At 36.5% G+C, this 14065-nt stretch overlaps 1 protein-coding gene across 1 annotated transcript in view; it reads right to left on the reverse strand.

Annotated features, from left to right (window-relative positions):
• Positions 1–14065, reverse strand: part of ATP6V0A4 (ATPase H+ transporting V0 subunit a4) — an 87095-nt gene that overhangs the window by 61530 nt on the left and 11500 nt on the right. The window contains exons 5-8 of the mRNA XM_077164384.1: positions 8422–8547; positions 7848–7942; positions 6397–6523; positions 495–577 (exon numbers count right to left, since the gene is read on the reverse strand). Of these exons, the coding sequence (XP_077020499.1) occupies positions 495–577; positions 6397–6523; positions 7848–7942; positions 8422–8547 (431 nt within the window). The remainder of the gene's footprint in view (positions 1–494; positions 578–6396; positions 6524–7847; positions 7943–8421; positions 8548–14065) is intronic.

The raw sequence follows: 14065 nt of genomic DNA on the forward strand, positions 1-14065 counted from the left end.
ATCGCTGGTGGGCTATTGAATGAAGACTGCGGTTCTGTATGAATGACCTTCGTTCAAACCATAAAATTTTGTCTCTTCTTCCCCCCAGATTTTGTTAATGTATTAATGTCCTTTGGTAATCTCTGCCCACAAGGCATATATAAGGTATATAAGATGATTCTGTATATCAAAAATAATTCAGCCATTCTGTTCACCTACTCTTTAGCAGTTAAAGGACGTGAGAGGAAATAAACTAAAATGATTAAAATATCTACTTTCGTGACCTTTAAATTGTGTTTATTCCCCCTTCTCTCTGTTGCCATGGCTGTTAAAAGTCAGTTTGCACTCTCAGCACTATATTGCCAAATTGTGGGAGAGTTATTCTAAAATTCTTATTTTCTTATTCTAATATTCTAAAACTCTAACTGACATCAAATTAACCCCAATAATGCATATTCTGCATTGCATACCTCTTCCTAATTTTGACCCAAATCTCCAATGAAAGTCTCTCTTACCCATCACAGATCTTCTTGACTTTCTGCCTGAGCTGCTCTCCTTGATAAAATATGATGAATATATTCTTTTTAATTTCTTCTTTCTGGAAAATCAGAACAAATTATTTTAAATTTGTTGTTGTTGTTGTTAGACTAGGGGAAAATATTAAGTCCTGCTTTTAAGTTCAAAAAATGATAGCTGATGATACTGCCAATGAGGTGGGCCTTTTGGGGACCTCAGTACATCAATGCAACCTTAGAGTGGCAGTCTTACTATTTCTTTTTTTCTTTTCTTTTTTTTTTGTGTGGGCAGGCACTGGTAATTGAACCTGGGTCTCCGGCATGGCAGGAGAGAACTCTGCCTGCTGCGCCACCGTGGTCCACCATATTTCTTATTATTTGCCACACTAGTTAGAATACAGCAGGGCCTTGTGTTCAGCTCTAAGCCCTAACTTAAGAGATGTGCGAAAAAAACAAGACAAGAATACATTCAAAAAGGAGTAATAGGATACTGTGAAACTTCAAGTAAAAATAACTAACATATTCTTTTAACAGGTGGGTTATGGTAGGACAATATTGTGAATGCAATTAATATCTCTAAATCATATAGTTGAGAGTGGTTAAAATGGGAAATATTATCTTGTAGATGTTACCAAAATTAATCAATTATCAAAGGCAATTTAACTATGCTTTTAAAAAGTTGATAAAGCTCGCTGGAATTAACCCATCTACATTTCAGAGGCAACTGGGTATTTGATATTCAACAAAGGTAAGGCCTTATGCGCTCTTACCTTCATACAGTTGCTCACCGTATGCCCATAACAATGTGTTTTAAATATCGTTTTTTAAGTCCAAGTTTGACAATTCCTAAGAAAGGGGGAGTATATATTTCACACATATATGAAAATATTCAACTCTTACTGTAAGTAAAAGAATGTGGATGAAAGCGATGTGCTATTTTACTTCTACTGAACTTGGAGAGGAAGGGTAAAATTACAAAATTCATTGATGGAACAGTTGCAAGAAATCCAATGCACTTCCTTACCACTCAGGACAATGGAATCAGGTACAACTTCACTGAAAAGTCATTTGTGAGGACACATCAAATATCATGAAAACACCCATACATCAGGGACCTATTTCACTGAATTCATAGTATGGAAATAATTCAAAAGAAAAGAAAACTCTATGTTCATGAAGATGTTCCTTGTACCGTACATACTCTAAAGAAATGTTGGAAACAAAGCATGTAAAAAATAATGTCACATCAGTTCAATGGAAATATTAGCCTCCCATTGAAAATAACATCAAAATGAATCATATCTTTAGTAGCTGCTTATTGGGGGTAAAGTAGGGATGTTTTAGGATTATATTTTTGGAGGTGATTGTTTTACAGCAGTCCAAAGTTTCCCTCATCAATGGAGTCCACCTCTGATCCTTATGTGAATCACTTAGACCATCTTATCCCCTAGTCCAACAAAACCAGGGATCCATTCTGACTTCAGAATGAAGGGATCCATCTGCTCAAAGACCTTCAATCTCACCAGGCTAAAGTTATCTTTCTCCAGGTGCCTACTTTATAAATATTCTCTCTTTATTGCCATGGCTACTAAATGTCAAAGCACGATTACTAGAAGTGATGAGTCATGATTATATAATATGGTTGTACTGTATGTGTGTGGATATTGCTCAATAAAAATATATTTTTTTAAAGTGATGATTCATAGTCTTCCTGGCTGCATGGGAGATGACTCCCAGGGATGAGTCCACCCCTGGCACCACGGGATCAGCAATTCCATCCTGACCAAAGGGGGGAAAAGAAGTGTAACTAATAAAGTATCAGTGGCAGAGAGAGTTCAAATAGAATCAAGAGGCTACTCTGGGGGTTGCTCTTACGCAAGCTTCAGTTAAACCTTGCTACCTATCATAACCTGTCAACCCCAACCAGGACCATTCTAGCCAATCCTAAAGAAAATCTTGGGCAGTATATAAGATTCCACAAGGGATACGTGCACTAGAGTAACTTTCCAGAAACCTACAAACTCCAGAAGTGCCCCTGGACCAGGTAAGTCCTGAAACCTAGAGGGCCCAGCCTCTCCAGAACATCAACTAGCTCCATCTCCCTACTCTCATAGTACTGATAGCCCCTTCCAACATGAATAAGTTAGAATGGGCATAACCCAAATACCCCTAAAGAGTGGAAAAGAAAGATCAAAGGTGATATTGGAGTTATACAGAGAAGGTAGGGTTTAACAAATGAATATGATTGCTGAATCATTATATTGATATTTCTTTCAGTCTCCAGTATCTTAGAGCAGCTAAGAAGTAAACACCTAAATTGTGAAAATGTAACCCATACCAAACTCTGAAATCTGTTCTACAACTAATTGTGGTGATGTGCTTTGAAATTTATCGCTTTTTTGCATATATGTTATTTTTCACAAAAAAGAAAGAAAAAATTGATTATGATGATAAAAAAAATATTTTTTCCTTCTAGCTGCCTATGTCCTGCAGCAGTTAGAAGGAAAAATCTGAGATGATGATATGGTAGCCCATGAAAAACTCTGGGACCTGTCCTGTAACTACTAGTTGAAGAGTGCTTTGAAAACTATTCTTTTTTTTCTTTAGTTTGCATATATATTATATTATACAATATCAACATTTAAAATAATTAATGAAATATTTTTTAAAAAGTAATGATTCATGACGAGAAGGATGAGCCTCAGGGATATAATGCTGAGTGAAATAAGCCAAACACAAAAGGATAGATACTGTATGATTCCACTTTTATGCAATGGTAAAGGTAAAATCAGAGGTTTATAATACAGAATACAGGGGACCTAGAGATACACAGAAGCTAGAGATGGGTGAACAATTAGCTAATGAGATTGAACTTAAACGTAAGGGAATAAATAGAAGTAAAGGCAGTTCACTAATGAGTCTATAAGTAATATTATCATATTGAAGGTGAACATGATTGATAGGGGTTGTATAGACCCATATGTCCCACTGATTAACACTACAAATGTAAATAAGGTCTTGCACGAAGTACTACAAAGGTATGACTTGCAGAAAGAGTGTATAAATTTGAGGAATAGGGGGAAAACCGCTTTTGCATGCTATGGGCTATGTTTAACAGGAAAACATCAACAGTATCACAGCAACACCAGGGATAAACAATGGGGGGAAGGACAAGGGTTAAGGAGAGGTTCAGATTTTTTATTTGGTGAGGGTATGTTTATTGGCTATCTTTCTCTTGGAAATAGTGAAATTATCTAAAATTGAGAGTGTTGATGGGATGTTGACTTTGGATATTCTACATGATGCCTAATGAATGGAGGTGGCTGAAGGATGCAATGACTGAGAAGTAGATTGCCAAATGATGGTGTACACATACGATCAAATAGTGTGCTGCTACGAAAAGGAATAACGTTATGAGGCATGTAACATTGTGAATGAACCTTTGGGAACTGGTGAGGCAAAATAAGCCAGAAACAAAAAAGCAAATATTTTATGGTCTCATTTAGAAAATGCGTATAAGAAAACAGGGGCCTAGATTATAAACTCTGATAGTAGTCACATTTAGTCTGGAGTGGTAACTGCTATCTCTGGATTTTGAGAGGCTGTTTATATATATATGTAACATATATAACATGTAACATATATATATATAAAACCTGGTATTTAGACATAAGAACAAAGATGATCAGATTGGGATTAAGGTAATCCAGAATACAGGAGTAAGAAAGACACTGTCTGTATTTTAGAACCTCATCTGCTGTTTGAGAACAAAGGAAGAAAGATTTATATTGTCCAGAACCTAAATTGTCTGTAGCACATTATCTAACTCAGCCTGTCTGGATAGATCATTTAAACAATGCAAACACAGGGAGCCCAGAATAAGAACAAAAACCTTTAATCCAGTACAGTTTAATGTAATGCCTGGATACATCCCAGAGTATAAAGCACATAATCAAAAAGTATTGGCAAAGCCCCTTGAAGAATGGGAGAAACAATACGGAACTATTAAACTTTACCAGCAGGGAAACCCTGGATACTGTGTAAAACACCCAAATCAATAGGCGAAGCCCTTGATCTTGAGGCTTGCTCTTGTGAAGCTTATGTATGTAGCAGAGAAGCTTAGCCTTCTGAAAGGTATGCCTAAGAGTTATTTCCAGAGGACCTCTTTTGTGGCTGAGATGTGGCTTAGATTCTCTCTAAGCCCAACTCTGCGAGCGAAACAATCGCCCTCCCCACTATGTGGGACATGACATCGGGGTGAAAGTCTTCCTGGCAGCGTCGGAGATGACTCCCATGAATGAGTCCCAGCCCTGGCACTGTGCGATCAACAATTCCATACTGACCAAAACAGGGAAAAGAAGTGTAACTACTCTGGAGGTCACTCTTATGCAAGCCTCAGTTAGACATTGCTACCTACCATAACTTGTGAAACCCCAAGCAAAACCATTCCTGCCAATCCTAAAGAACACCTATGGCATTATATTAGATGCTGCAAAGTTTCCATGCACTAGGGTAATTTTCCAGAAACTACAACCTCCAGATGGGTCCCTAGACCAGATTTATCCTGAAATGCAGAAGGGCCAGCCTCTCCAGAACATCAACTAGTTTTATCCCCCATCCCATATTATTGACAGCCCCTTCCAACATGAAAAAGTTATAATGGGTATTAGCTCAAATACCCCTAAAGAGTGGGGGAAAGATCAAAGATGATGTTGGAGTTATACAGAGAAAGTAGGGTCTAACCAACAAGTATGATTTCTGAACCATTAAATTGATATTTCTTTCAATCTCCAGTATCTTAGAGCAGCTAGAAGTAAAAACCTAAAATTGTGGAAATGTAACCCATACCAAACTCTGAAATCTGTTCTACAACTAATTGCTGCAATGTGCTTTGAAATTTATCGCTTTTTTGTATATGTGTTATTTTTCACAAAAGAGAAAAAAAAATTTCTTCTAGCCTCCAGAGTTTTGGACCAGCTGGGAGGAAGAACCTGAAATCTGTTCCGTGACAGATTTGAGAATGGTAAGCCATGACTAATTCTGATAGTAATCACATTCTGTTCTGTGACTGCTGGTTGAAGGGTACTTTGAAAATGACTGCTTTTTCTTTTCTTTCTTTGTATATATGTTATATTTAACAAGAAAAAACATTTCAAAAATGTCAGTTGTGATGATAAATGTACAGCTATATGACAGCATTGTGAAACATTAATTGGACACTTAGGATGATTACATGGTATGTGAATAAATAACATATATCAATAAAAAACAGTTAAAAAAAGAAACCTACAGACAGTCAATGTGGATGAAAACAGCTGTTTATCAAGTAAAATTATAAAATCACAACCATAAACAAGAGTAACTGGATTTAAACACAACTGAGAAAGGCGCAGAAGTACAACCCTAGGAAATTAGGACAATACATTCGTGGTACTCCAGTGAAGTCCTTGTAATTCAGAAGTGTGTGGTCCATTGACTAGTAGCATCAGCAGCATCTGGGAGTTGGTTAGAACTGCAGAGCCTTAAGTCCCACCCCAGAATCTCAGGCCTACTGAATCAGAATCTCCATTTTAATGTGATTCCCAAGATGACTCACACATATTAAAGCCTGAGAAGCACTGACCTAAACCACTTATTTTTGTTCCGTTAGTAAGACTCTGCTGCCACCTAGTAATGAATTTGGAAGAATGAACAAATTATGAGGTATTAGCAAGAATAAGTCCTTGAAATGACCTTACAAATGTTGAGAAAAAAAAAAAAGGAAAAGGAAAAAGAAAGGAATAGATATTAGTTTCATAAAATGAGTGACTTAATATTTAAACATTTGAGAGGAGGACAAAAATCACACTGGTGAGGGCTATAGATATTTAAGAGCAAGTCTTCCGCAATTTGAGATACCCACCGTGACGGGATCCTCCAGGGCCACGCCAATCTCACTAAACTTCAAGTAGATGTTTCCTCGGCAAACTCGCCATAGTAACCTCTCAAAGGAGGCCATTCTCTCCCTGTTTATCACACCAGCTGTGAACCTGGGCAGGCATAAGAGGAGACATTACTGTGGGATAGGGAGTGGGGTACAGAGAGAAAACCCTATAGGACTTGCAGAAGAGTAACCAGAAAATGAAGGAGCACTTCACTCGGTTTACAGCAAGGAATTTGACAGCACTCATCGCTCTACTTGGACAGAGGATTCCCGACAGTTCACCACAAGGCTACCTTATATCTTGGCCCCAAATTTCCCCCACACCATCCCTTTTGACCTTTATGTTTCTTTTTGATAGTGTACCCACCCCAATATAGTATTACACACTTATTTGCAATGAATAGATCAATAGTATTGTGGCTAAAGGAAGCAAATGTTCATAATGTTCAGCAATGGTTTCTAATCATTTTTACAAATAGTATACTAAGAATGAAACACAGGCTTCCATTTCCCTATGCCTCAATTTTTGCCATCATCACTTACCTAGATAACTTCTGATCCAAACCTCTTATATTAGCCTTAAAATTGTTACTTTCATTGTACTATAATTTTAAATGTACACTCATCCTATATTAACACCTGATCAAAGATTTTTCCTTCCATTTCAAATTCAATGTCCAGTGCCTAGCATAACAGGTTCACACTTATTTATGGAATGAAATAGTAAGAATTCCCAAACTCTCAACCTTCAGAAATGCTTCTAAATTCACCAATTTTACTTGGACATTGAATGAAATCCCACTATTTTGAATCAACACATATTTTGAAGGTATAACCATGTTGCATCATTGCTAACTGTAGATTACTTAATTGCATTTTTAACACCAATATTAATTACACTTAAAAATTCAAACGCCAAATGCACTGTATTATCAAAGCACTATTTTAAAGATAAAGGAAAAACATATATCCCATAAAGCCTTGTGCCAAAGTTAGGAAGAACTTGAGAAAACCCACCTAAACAATTATCCCCACATCTTTCCCATATAGGAACAATGAAATATCACTTACCTCAGGCTCACAAGTGTTAGTAAACTCATTAACAAGAAAAACTCTACTGTATCTCCACTATAGCCTATTAGGTTATACTTGGGTTTATTACTGCATAAAGGCATTATGTTCACATGAAATAGCCCCTAATTTAGGGACTATGTGTTTATCCAATCATTTACTCAAACATTCAGGGAAATCTATCCTATGCCAGACATTGTGCTAAGTACCAGGGACACATCTACATGTAATTTTTTTTTTCTTGCATGGGCAGGCACCAGGAATCGAACCGGGGTCTCCAGCATGGCAGGCGAGAACTCTGCCTGCTGAGCCACTGTGGCCCACCCTACATGTAGTTTTGAGAGCACCAAGTTACTAACCCCAGCTTTCCAGTCATTGCTGCAGGTGAAGTTCTTAATTCTAAGAGACCAGAAGTGTCTTCAATAAAGAAATCATCAGATAAACTGGTTTCAGTCTGAAAGTCAAAGCACAACCACTTTCATTTTAAATATATTTAGACAATGTTTAAAAGTACCCCCATCCCGCCTCCAAGATTTTGTTTTTAACGAAGCTTTAATTTTCCACAAATAGTTCACAGAACTGAAAAAGTAGAGTGCTTCTTACCAGACCGGAAAGCTTTGCTAGTCTCTTCTTACCAATACCAAATCTGTTCAAACTAATTGCTCTAGATGGCTCTGGTCATTTCTTTCTGAGCCATTTTGAGCATATACTCTTTAATGAACACAATGATACTTCTGCATGCAATCCCATGAGAAGGGACTGCCAGCAGCACATGTTCTCCCCATGGAATACTCTCCCCCTCAGCAATGATTGACTTTGCCACGGGACAGAGACCGAGCAATTTTTTTTCATATCCCAAACCGGGCAGTTTTCAAAATGGAAAACCAAGACTGAGGAAAAGGGCTTATTTATAAACAGTCCCCAAATAATGACCTCAAAGAAGTCCTGGGTTTTCTTTAGCAGATGTTTGAGCTCTGTCAGTTCTAGGAAACTTTTCTTCAAAGCCTGCTGGTTCTGGTTGGCTTCTTGTAACTCCCCTTCCAGTTTTTCCAGAACAGTCTATGCAGGAGGGCAAAAAGAGGTAAAAAAAAAAAAAAAAGGCAGAAAGTACCCTTATAATGCAAATGTGTAGTATAATGTATAGTGCCTACTACATCTTAACTACAACAAATAACTAAAAATCAAGGTACTTAATGCATTATAATTAGCTTAAAGCTGAGTGACCTAGTCAATCATAAACAATATAATAGCAAAGATTAGAGCATAAATCAATGAAATAAAAGAGAATAAAAAACAGTAGAGCATCAACAAAACCAAAAGTTGGTTTTTTGACACTGAATGAAGCTGAATGTGAGAATGATAGAGGGAGGAGGGCTGGGGGCACAAATGAACTCAGAAAGAAAATTAGATGATGAAGATTGAGATGGTATAATCTAGGAATGCCTAGAGTGTATAATGATAGTGACTAAATGTAAAAATTTAAAAATGTTTTTGCATGAGGAAGAACAAAGGAATGTCATTACTGCAGGGTGTTGAAAATAGATGGTAATTAATATTTTAATATTTTAACTTGTGTGTGAGACTAAAGCAAAAAATGTTTATTTGGTACAAAATTTATAATTTGACTAGTGCAGTTTCCAATATAACTTATGTGGACAGCTTAACTGAACACCATAAGTACATGGAATCTTGATTAGGGCAAAAGATTTTGTTTTGCTGCAGGTGAAGTTCTTAAATCTAAGAGACCAGAAGTGTCTTCAATAAAGAAATCATCAGATAAACTGGTTTCAGTCTGAAAGTCAAAGCACAACCACTTTCATTTTAAATATATTTAGACAATGTTTAAAAGTACCCCCATCCCGCCTCAAAATTTTGTTTTTAACGAAGCTTTAATTTTCCACAAATAGTTCACAGAATTGTAAAAGTAGAGTGCGTCTTACCAGACCAGAAAGCTTTGCTAGTCTCTTCTTACCAATACCAAATCCGTTCAAACTAATTGCTCTAGATGGCTCTGGTCATTTCTTTCTGAGCCATTTTGAGCATATACCCTTTAATGAACACAATGATACTTCTGCATTTTTTTGTCCAGAGTGATGTCCAGAATTTTGTCCAGAGTGATGCCCCAATAAATCCCAGAGTGATCTGAACAGTGAGTAAAAAAGTATTTGCAAAGTCCCCTTAGGGGAATGGTGAGACGGGGGAAAATTCAACTTCCCCAAGTGGAGAATTCTTGATATTCTCACAAGCAGTGGGGATAACCAAAGCAATAGGCTGAGTCTCCAATCTTGGGGTTTGTTCATATGAAACTTAACCCCACAAAGGATAGGTCAAGCTTACTTAAAATTAGGTCTAAGAGTCACCCCCAAGAGAAACTCTTTAGTTGCTCAGATGTGGCCTCTCTCTCCAGACAATACAACAGGTGAACTCACCACCCTCCCCCTGACTATGTGGGATATGACTCCCAGGGGTGTGGACCTTCCTGGCAACATGGGACAGAAATCCTAGAATGAGCTGGGACTCAGTATCAAGGGATTGAGAAAACCTTCTTGACCAAAAGGGGGAAGAGCAAAATGAGACAAAATAAAGTGTCAAATGGCTGAGAGATTCCAAACAGAGTCGAGAGTTTATCCTGGAGGTTATTCTTATGCATTAAATAGATACTACCTTGTTAGTCAAGATGTAATGGAGAGGCTGGAGGAAACTGCCTGAAAATGTAGAGCTTTGTTCCAGTAGCCATGTTTCTTGAAGATGATTGTATAATGATAGAGCTTTCACAATGTGACTGTGTGATTGTGAAAACCTTGTGTCTGATGCTCCTTTTACCTACCTTATCAACAGATGAGTTAAACATACGGCATAAAAATAAATAATGGGGGAACAAATGTTAAAATAAATTTAGTAGATTGAAATGCAAGTGATCAATGAAAGGGAGGAGTAAGGGGTATGGTACGTATGAATTTTTTTCTGTTGTCTTTTTATTTCCTTTTCTGAATTGATTCAAATGTTCTAAGAAATGATCACGATGATGAATATGCAACTATGTGATGATACAGTAAATTACTGGTTATATATGTAGAATGGAATGATCACATGTTAAGAATGTGTTTGCTGTTATATTTAAAAAAATGTGTTTTAAAAGTTGGTTCGTTGAAAACAATAATAAAATTCACAAACCTTTAGCTAGATGGACAAAGAAAAAGAGAGAATACAAACAACTAAAATCAGAAATGAAAAGGGGGACATTATTACTGACCGTATTCAAATACAAAGGACTATAAGAGGATTCAGTGAACAACTGTCCAGTAACAAACGAGATAACCTAGATGAAATGGGCAAATTCCTAGAAATACATAAACTACCTACATTGACTCAAGAAGAAAGAGAAAATCTGAACAAACTAAAAGCTAGTAAAGAGATTGAATCAATAATGAAAATTCTCCCAACACAGGAGAGCCCAGGAAGAGATGGCTTCACCGGGGAATTTTACCAAATATTCCAAGAGGAATTAACACCTATCCTGCCCAAATTCTTCTGAGAAATTGAAGAAAGAACAGTCCATAACTAATTCTATGAGGCCAATATCACTCTCAGACCAAAATCAGATAAAGATATCACAAGAAAAGAAAATATAGTCCAATATCCCTTATGAATATAGATGCAAAAATCCAAGCAAACCAAATCCAACAGCACATCAAAAGAATTATACATCATGATGAAGTGGGATTTATCCCAGGTATGCAAGAGTGATTTAACATTAAAAAATCAATTAATGTAATACATCATTACTGTAACAGAATGAAAAGAAAAAGTCACATATCTCAATTGATGCAGAAAAGGCAAAATCCAGTATTGCCTTTTGATAAAAACACTTAGAAAACTATGAATAGAAGGAAACTTCCTCAATATGACAAAGGGCATGTATGAAAACTCCACAGCTAACACCATACTCAGTGGTAAAGACTGAAAACTATTTCTCTAAAATCAGGAACAAGATAAGGATGTCCACTGTCACCACAGTTCTTCAGCATTGTACTTGGAGTTATAGCTAGAAAAATTAGGCAAGAGAAAGTAGAAAGCATTCAAATTGGAAAGGAAGAAGTAAAAGTTTCCCTATTTGCAGATGACAATGTCCCACATGCAGAAAATCCTGAAAATTCCACAACTAAGCTACTAGAACTAATAAACAAATTTATCAGAGTGGTGGGGTACAAGATCAACACCCAAAAATCTGTAGTTTCTATACACCAGTAATGAACAATCATTGAAGAAATCAAGAAAAAAATTCCATTTACAATAGCAAATAAAAGAATCAAATATCTAGGAATAAATCTAACCAAGGATTAAAAAGACTTGTACACAGAAAACTACAAGGTATTGCCAAAAGAAATCAAAGAAGATAATGGAAGGACATTCCATGTTCAGGGATTGGAAGACTAAACAGTATGAAGAAGTTAATTCTACCCAAAGTGATTTACAGATTCAATGCAATCCCAATCAAAATCACCCTTCTTGCAGGAATGGAAAATCTAATCATCAAATGTATTGAAAGGTAAGGGACCCTGAATAGTCAAAGCCATATTGAAAAAGAACAAAGTTGGAGAACTCACACTTCCCAATCTTAAAACTTATTACAAATTCCCAGTAATCCAAACAGCTTGTGTATAAAGATAGACATCTAGCCCAATGGAATGGAATTGAGAGTTCAGAAATCAACCTTCACACTTATGGCCAACTGTTTGGTTTTGTGTGTGTGTGTGTATGTGTGTCTCCCTACATATATGTATATCTATAACTATATAGAGGGAGATATGTGATAGGTATATCACAGGGAATTTTGTTCTCAGTGGTTTTTTTTTTTTTTTTTTTTTTTTTTTTGAGGGTGTGGGTGTGGTGGGGGCACATGGTCTGGAAATCAAACCTGGGTGTCTCACATGGCAAGTAAGAATTCTACCACTGAACTACCTGAGCACCCCAGCCAATTGGTTTTCCACAAGTGTGCCAAGAACACTCAATGGAGAAAGAACTGTCTTTTCAACAAATTGGCTGGGAAAACTGGATCTCCACATGAATCTTTTCATTCTCCAAAGCAATGAAGATGGACCCTTATCTCATACCACATACAAAAAACCAACTCAAAATGGATAAAAGACCTAAATATAAAACCAGAACTGCAAATCTCCAAGAAAAAACACAGGGTAGCATCATGTCTTCTGTTAGACAATGCTTGATTAGACTTTATACCAAAAGCACAAGCAACAATAGAAAAAATAGGTAGACAGGATATCACCAAATTAAAAACTTTTGTGCAGCAAAGGACCTTGTCATGAATGCAAAAGACAACATACTCTTGGGAAAAAAATATTTGGAAACCACATATCCATTAAGGGTTTAATATTCAATATAAAGAAATCTTACAACCCAACAATAAAAAGACAAAAACAACCCAATTTAAAAATGGGCAAAAGCTTGAATATACATTTCTCAAAAAAATATACAAATGCCCAAAAAGCAATGAAAAGATACTCAACATCATAACCATTAGGGAAATGTAAATCAAACCCACAATGAGATATCATTTCACACCTGCTAGAATGGCTACTGTTTTTAAAAATGGAAAACTACAAGTGCTAGAGATGTAGAGAAATAGCACTCATTCTCTGTTAGTAGGAATGCAAAATGGTGTAGCTTCTGTGAAAATAATTTGACAATTCTTCAGAAATTTAAGTATAGAATTAACATCCAGTGGGACCCAGCAATCCCATTTCTAGGTATACAACCAAATAATTGAAAGCAGGGACTCAAGAACAGATATTTGCAGTTGATATTCATACCGGCATTATTCACAATAGCCAAAAGACAGTTGCAAGCAGTCCAAGTCTCCATCAAATGATGAATGGATAAATTAAATATGGTACACATATACAATGGAATATTATTCAGCCTTAAAATGGAATGAAGTTCTGATACATGCAGCAATATGAATGAACATTGAGGACCTCATAAATTTAGCGACAAATATTATATGATCTCACTGATATGAAGTAATTAGAACAAGTAAGCTCATCAAAGTTAGAATTTAGAATACAGGTTTCCTGGGAATGGGTGGGAAGAGGGAATAGAAAGTCAAGGGGTAGGGGATGCAAGGGTAGTTCAGTGGTAGAATTCTCGCCTGCCATGTGGGAGACCCACGTTTGATTCCTGCCCATGTGTAGCATCCCCCTAACCCCTCCACCCCCCCCAAAAATCAACAAATGTTACTGCAATAATGAGTTAGTCACATGGAAAAGGGATGAAATGTAACCCCCACCATATAGCACACAAAAATAAAAATTAAAAAAAAGAAAGTTAAGGTTTAAAATGTAGAGTTTCTGTTTGGGTTGATGGAAAAGATTTGGTAATGGATGTGGTAATGGTTGCACAATATTGTGAATATAATTAACAGCACTGAATTATATATTTGAATGTGGTCAAAAAGGGGGGAATTTTAGGTTTTATGTATATATATATATTACTAGAATAAATATTAAAAGAAAAACCCATGGAACTGCACATCATAGTGAACCCTACTGCAAATGAT

Source organism: Tamandua tetradactyla, chromosome 1, assembly GCF_023851605.1.
Source record: "Tamandua tetradactyla isolate mTamTet1 chromosome 1, mTamTet1.pri, whole genome shotgun sequence".
Taxonomy (NCBI): domain Eukaryota; kingdom Metazoa; phylum Chordata; class Mammalia; order Pilosa; family Myrmecophagidae; genus Tamandua; species Tamandua tetradactyla.